This window comes from Meles meles, chromosome 4 (assembly GCF_922984935.1).
Source record: "Meles meles chromosome 4, mMelMel3.1 paternal haplotype, whole genome shotgun sequence".
Lineage (NCBI taxonomy): Eukaryota > Metazoa > Chordata > Mammalia > Carnivora > Mustelidae > Meles > Meles meles.
Window position 1 is genome coordinate 46,176,547 of NC_060069.1, and position 6,836 is coordinate 46,183,382.

Here is a 6,836-nt window from a genome sequence, read left to right on the forward strand (position 1 = left end):
CCAACAGGGGTCTTCCTTAATGGGAGGTGAGCACGCATTACTCGATTAACTTCATGACTTCCGCTGGGTTCAACCTTCCTCAGAAGGAGCTAGTGGGAGAACCAGGACTGAATGATTTACCCAACTGCAACAAAAAATTTTTTGAAATCCTTTAAGAGATAGACCACAAATTGATCAGAGTAGCCATATTAGATGGGTTCCTGCAAATTAAGTGTAATTTAGTTCACGGAGCGTTGGTAAAAGTTTTGACAGATTTTTAAAAATGTACTTTTAATAACAAAGGAGCCAGTGACTGAATTTTCAAAATTACCTGTAATCCACATTCTGCCAAGAGCCTTCCCTTTTTTTAAAAACATATTCTGAAATAATCAGTTCTAAGACATAGGAGGCTTCATTCTTTTTTCTTTTATTATATTTTCTCAAATAAACTTCCCAAAAGGAAGATATTTTAAGAGCATTTTCAAACATCTTTGGCATCACATAAAAAAGAAATCTCGTGTAAAAAACGAAATGTCATCTGAACTTTTATAATACAAAGGCGCAATCCAATATGAACATATAAAATATATACAAATATAGTGCATGGTCAGTCACTTAATACAGCTCTCTACAAAAAAGTAACTTTTTAGAAATAAAAAAAAACAACAAAATAACCACTTAATCACAAAAGTCCTCTTTTCTCCCAGTGTCCAAGTTCCTTTTGAGTGTCCCAAAGGAAGAGAGGTGGGTTGGGAGTTTAGGGGGAGGGGTGACCTGAGCCCCTCAGTTCCGCCACGGCCTCCACATGGAGTCCGCCGTGAGCGAGGGGCCGCTGGAAGGCGACACTGCGTTCGGGCCCACGGAGGTCCCGCTGTTGCTGGTGTAGACTGGGATGACGGGGCCGCTGTGAGCGAAGGCCCCGTTGGGGATGAGGAAGGCAAATTGGCCGTCCGGAGCCGGCACCACCTGGAAACCGCCAAACACCTTAGCAGCCTCTCCAGCCGGGCTGCCCAGCTTGCAGGGCGCGCCGCCGGGAGGGGGCGCCGCGCCCCCGGGGATGGGCACGAGCGGCGGTGGCGGCGCGAACGGCGCGTGCTGTGGGCCGCCCGGTCCCGGCGGGGGCGGCGGCGGCGGCGCCTGCAAGGCGGGGTGCGGCTGCCCGGGGTAGGTCATGGCGTTGATCTGGGTCATGCAGTTGGCCAGGTGGCCGAGCAGCCGGGTGCGCACCTCAGTGTTAACGCCCTCGCACGTGGACAGGAAGCGGGTCACCTCGTTCATGCACTCGCTGAAGCCGGCGCGGTACTTCCCCAGCACGCTCGGGTCTGTGCTAAGCGCGGCTGCGGGCCAGAAGGAGACAGACGGGTCACCCAGTGGCCCTGGCCCCGAGGCCACCGCCTCCGCCCTGGGAGGTCTCCGCGGCGCTCCTCCCTGACCACCCGCCCGCGGAACTGGCGTTGGGGGTAGGGTAGTGGTTTAGAAAAACCTTCCACCTCTCAACACTAGCTTGGCAGCCGGAGTCGAGACGGTTTCTCTCCATTCCCTGCAGCTCTATTTTAACCCATTCAGCCTCACATCTTCCCCCACCGTCCGCGCGCGCGTAGTGACCTTGGGCAATGCCCTTCCCCCCTTCCCCGCCACCCGGACCTCATTTCCCCTACTCTAATGGGGAAGCGGGGAGTGCTAAACCAGGTGATCCCTAGGCTCCACGCAGCTCAAAACCGCCTCGGTTCTGAGTCTTTTCGTCCCCACCCGCTTTCCCCCACTGCCAAGCCGCCCACCACCCTCGCCGCTACAACCTCTCTCCCTCCCTTTCCGGAACAGTAACAACTTGGAGTTGTGGCTATAAATAAGCCCCAGACCGTGGGAACGCAAGAGTGAGCCAAGGCAGTAAAATGTAGCTGAATGCCTCTCACAACCACGGGCGGAAGTCTGGAAGAAATCACCGCGGGGAGAAGGTGACGCCCGCAGAGAGGGACGCGGCGAGCCGCCCTCACCCGTCATCTGCGCCCGCTGCAGGTTCCGGAGGTGCTTCACTGTCATTTCCAGAATGTCCGCCTTCTCCAGCTTGGAATGCCGCGAGCTCTGCACAGAAGAGGCAAGGCACTAAAGTGAGAGCCCCGCCAGCGGCCTCGGAGTCTGGGGTCCCTCCCCCTCCCCTCCCGGCCGCGGCGCAGACATCCTCAGACCCTGGAGGGGGCTCGGCCCTCTGGCCTCAGAGAACGCAGTGCAGGCGGGGACCATCCCGCCAGTTGGGGGAGGGGGGGTGTCACGTTTTGTACATGAGAAATGGTATTTCATTTTTAATTAAAAAAAAAAAAAGGCAGCATTACCCACTTACATCTTTCTTAAGAGCATCCAAAATCAGTGTTTTCAGCTGGCTCAGACTTTCATTTATTCTTGCTCTTCGTCTTTTCTCCATGATAGGCTTTGAGGACTGTAAGGGAAAAAAAAAAGAGCTCTGAGTCCCCAAGGGATCTGCCATTTCACCCCGGGGTTTCAAGGGAGAAGGGAGCCCCCCAACCCCGACTTAATTTCTTAGGGCTGCAGAGAGAGAGTGGTACTGCCCTTACCTTTCTGTGCTCAGATGCTGTCTTTGGTTTATCCGGTGTCGTGTTGACACTGGCTGGGGTAGCAGCCACCGGGGACGAGGAATTTTTCTCCATTATATCAGCTGGCATTTTCTGTTGCTTTTTTTTTTTTTAATCCCTAGAGAATTTTATTTTTGGAGTCCTTCACACAAAAAAATTGTTTTGTTTATGTCCCTTTCACTTGAGACTCTTCACAAAACTACTGAGCAAGTGCTGAGGGTTTATTATAATATCTTATGGCTACTTGGTGACCGGTAGCGCTATTCCAGGACCAAGGAGAGAGGTAGACGGGGATTCCACTGTTATCTGCACCAGCTCCGGATCCTGTGTGATCCCCAGGCCCTGGCGGCCTCTATATATATCTGGGACTGCACGCGAACGGCTCGTGTGAAACTTCCCAAACTTTCTTTCCCACAGTAACTTTCAGCCAATGGGAGGAGGAGACACGCGGCACAGCTCGTGGACCGCGCCCCCCCATTGGCCGCCAGGCACAAGGCCTGGCGGCCAATGGCGCGCGCCTGAGCCCGGGGCACCGGAGGCTACAACGTCAATCAAAAGGATTTTAACCCTTTGCTATTCTTCCTGCTGGGCTTTGCTTTACAGAGGATTTTTCCGCAGGTTTTGTCCCAGTCTAGTTTACTTCTTTTGGGGCCAGGGTCTTTGCTCTTTATTTCCTTTCACATGTGTAATAGAGCTGCTTTGACACTAATAAGAAGTTCATTTGAAATATATTTAAATTAAAAAAAAAAAGACAGAAGGACAGGGATAAAAGAGGAGAACGTGTGCAAGGGTGTGAGTTAGCGAAACATCTGATTTCCCGCTCAGACACTATATACTGGGGGAAGGAGGATAATGGAAAGCAATCAGAAAAGGGACGCAAAAAAAAAAAAAAAACTTTTTACATGCAGAAAAAGGAAAAAAATGCCTCCCACCTTACATTTACGAATTTTCAAAGCAAGAGTTTTTGTTGTTGTTGTTGTTGTTGTTTTTGTTGTTTTAAAATCCGACCCACCCCCTTGCCCGTCCCTCATTCCTCTTCTGGGGTTGGGGCCTTGGATCCCGCGCTTCCCCAGGAAACAATCAGAATAATTTCCAACTGGGCAGAAAGGAAATGGAATTTCAAATGAAAGATGAACAAGAGGGGCTTTGATGGCAAAGCCTCAGGGACGCGCGCGCGCCCTCGCCATCCTTTTCCTTTCCACCCACAGACTCTCGGTTCTGCGGCCCACTGAGGTGGCGGGCCGGGCGGCAGCCTCTTCCCTCCTTCTCGCCCGGCTGGCGGCCGGGGCCGCCTCTGCACCCGGCGCGCGCGGGCCCTTTAAGAGCTACACCAGCCGAGCTGCAGTTTGACATCAGCCGGCCGGCGAGGGCGCGCCTGGAGCCGGAGCACGTGCCAGGATGTTTTATTGCCGCCGCGGCTGCGGCCGGACCGGGAGGATGTGTGTGTGCGTGCGTGTGTGAGTGTGTGTGAGCGCGCCCCGGGGGCAGGGAGGCGGGGGGCGGCGGCGGGCGGCGGAGCGCGGGGGCTGGTTCTTGGTCCCCGGGAGAAGCCAAGAAGGTAAATAGCAGCTGCTGTGCTCGAGCCTGGGAAAACCCCGCCCCCTGCGCCTGGCCGGGGCTCATTGGCGCGCGCTGCGTGTGGGGTGTGTGTGTGTGTGTCCGGGGGCCCCCTCCTCCGGCCCCCGCCGGGCCAGGAATCCGAGGGGGCGGCGGGCTGGGAGCCGAGCCCCGGCGCTTACCACCGCCCCCCCGCCTTTCCCCGGCCAAGGTCAGCCCTTCCGGGCGGGGAGCGCACGCCCTGGGGTGGATAGTAGGGAATTATTCCAACCCCCCACTCCACCCCTGATTTCGGGCTTGGGGTTTTAACTCGGCCCAAAGGCTCACTAGCAACAGCCCGGGGGAGGGGTGGGGGCATTCTTGTTTGCTCCTTGCCCTGGCCCTCCCTCCCTCCCCCCGCGGGGCCCCCGGCGCCCGCCGCGGTCACGAGATGCCTGACCGCACTTAGGAAGCGGCCGGGTCAGCCTCCTGCCTCCGCTCGGCGGCTGCGGTTAAAGCGGCTTCGCGCCGCCCGCCCCTTCCCCGGGTCCAGGGCGGCCGGGCAGCTCCCCCTCGCCGCGCCCGGGCGGCTGCCGGCGGGCGGCCGGGAGGAGGCGGGCGGCGCAGGCGGCTGCGTGCTGCCGGCTGGCCCGGCCGCGCGCCGGGAGGAGCCGCCGCCGCCGCCGCCGCCGCCGGGTGCCACGTGGCGGGCGCCGGGCCGGGAGCGCCAGGGCTCTGGCGGCGGCCTCCCTGGGGGATTTGCCGCGCGGGGCGGGCGACGCGCACTGCCCTGGCCGGCGGGCTGCCACCGCCGCCTCCCGCCGGCCAGCGCGGGTCGCCGACCCCCGCGCCCCCACCCCCTCCACCCTTCCCGCCGCCCGGGAGCTCGGCGCGCTGCTCGGGAGGCTCGGGGCAGCGCGGGAGCCCAGCGTCTTGTTTGATGTCGCGCCCCCGCCCTCCCTGCCCTTCTCCAGGCTTGGAGGCCGCCAGAGGCCTGGCACACATTTCTCAGACACTTCATTCCTTCCTTCCTCCGAGCTCCCCACTGAGATAATGTTGTAAATGGTTCCACCAGATCTCGTCCGGACGAGATTCAGTGGTTCCTGACTCCGGGTGACCTTGGGCAAGCCCCTCTAGTTCTTTCATTCTGTACCGCACGCTCTGTGCCAGACACTGTGTTAAACCCTGGGATTACCAAGATGAGAGATACAGTGGCAGTCTGCAAGGAGTTTACAGTCTACTGGAGGCAGACAGACCCTGATTTTCTGATGGATGACCGGGCATTCCTCCATTATTCCTCTCCCTTAGGGCTTAGGTGATGGCGTGAGCGATCAGGAGAAACTAAAGGAAGCACTAAACCACACTTGTATGGGCAACACTCTTGCCCGACTATGCGGGGGCGGGAGGGGGGAATGCAGGGATGAATGAAATGGTTATTACCCTCAGGAAGCCTACAGCAGATACTAGACTCAGGAGTGCAGCTGACGTCTGTTTCCCGGTGTATTCCTCTGGTCGGTTCAAGAGAGACATCTGTGTGTCTAGATAGAAATAAAATGCTGTGGAGGTTTAGGATAGTTAAATTACTAAGAAGTGGGGGTATCCTGGAACACTTCTGGGAGGAAATGGTGTGTGCTTTTTATCTTGAAAAATAGGTAGGATCGGGGCACTGGAAATATAAGTCATGGGGCAGGGGGGAATGGGAGTACCCATGACATTAAAGGCCTACAGCCTGGAACTTGAGGTTCTGATTCAGGGAGCATGGCCTGGAGTCCAGGGTGGATGACAGGCAGGAATGTAAGAAGAAACTGAAGGAGGAGGCTTGCAGCCAAATCACAAGACCCTTAAACTTCTCGCTAAAGGACTTTAGCCTTATCTTCAGACAATGGAGAGCTGTGAAATGCTCTTGAATAGAGCAGGGACAGCAAGGTTCTCCTTTAGAAGGATGGCTCTGGCAAAAGTGTGGAGAGTGGATTGCAGAATTTAGAAGCAGAGAGCCCAGCTGGGAGGATTCAAGCAATGAAGGAGGTTCCTAAGTGCCAGGTGTAGACTGACTGTCACCGGGAAGCACCTGCCTAGAACCAGCTCACCTGGGCATTGACTGCACACTGTCCAGTGACCCAAGTTCAGCAGAAACCTGTCTACCCTTCCTTTCACGCTACGTTCCCCACGACGTGGAGTCTAACTAAAGACTCATTTGACTCTGACTGAATTTACCTTCCAAGCATCATTTCCATCTTGCAGGACAGCCCTCAAGTCTGCAGCCAAACCTTTACCTCATTGCAGGCTTGGTTTACTCACTCTTGCCCCTCGGGCGACTCTCTGGGATTTTGGTGTGCTTTCTTAACACACTGCCGAGTGGGCTGTGCCCTATCATGTTCTGAAGAAATGATGAACAATGTCTCCTTTGTTGACCTGCACCCTGGGCCAATGGCACAGGACTTTTCTTTCTTACTTTAAACAGATGGAAAGGTGGTGATGACAGAAAATTGTCTGTTGCTTTCCGGGCAGGGGAGGAAAAAGTGGAGTCTTCCTGTGTATTTGAAATCCTCTTGGTGAAGGGTGATGAGCCTCCCAAGTCACCCTCCTTTCTTGCCATGCAAACTTTGCAAGCTTCTTAAAATGCTCTACTCAGCATCTGACTTTTAAAAAACTGCATAAATACTCTGACCCAGATTCTTCCAAGGAACTAAACCCTTCCCAGGGAAGCATGTTAACCCTTCCAGGTACCCTCCC

General features: G+C 55.7%; 1 protein-coding gene across 1 annotated transcript; it reads right to left on the reverse strand.

The window, feature by feature from the left end:
- Positions 1 to 390: 390 nt before the first annotated feature.
- Positions 391 to 2,936, reverse strand: HES1 (hes family bHLH transcription factor 1). Its single transcript, XM_046001486.1, has 4 exons — positions 2,550 to 2,936; positions 2,318 to 2,413; positions 1,974 to 2,061; positions 391 to 1,316 (listed from the first exon to the last, which is right to left on the reverse strand). Exons 1-4 carry the CDS (start codon positions 2,655 to 2,657, stop codon positions 763 to 765), a joined length of 846 nt encoding a protein of 281 aa, XP_045857442.1. The 5' UTR covers positions 2,658 to 2,936; the 3' UTR covers positions 391 to 762.
- Positions 2,937 to 6,836: the final 3,900 nt, after the last annotated feature.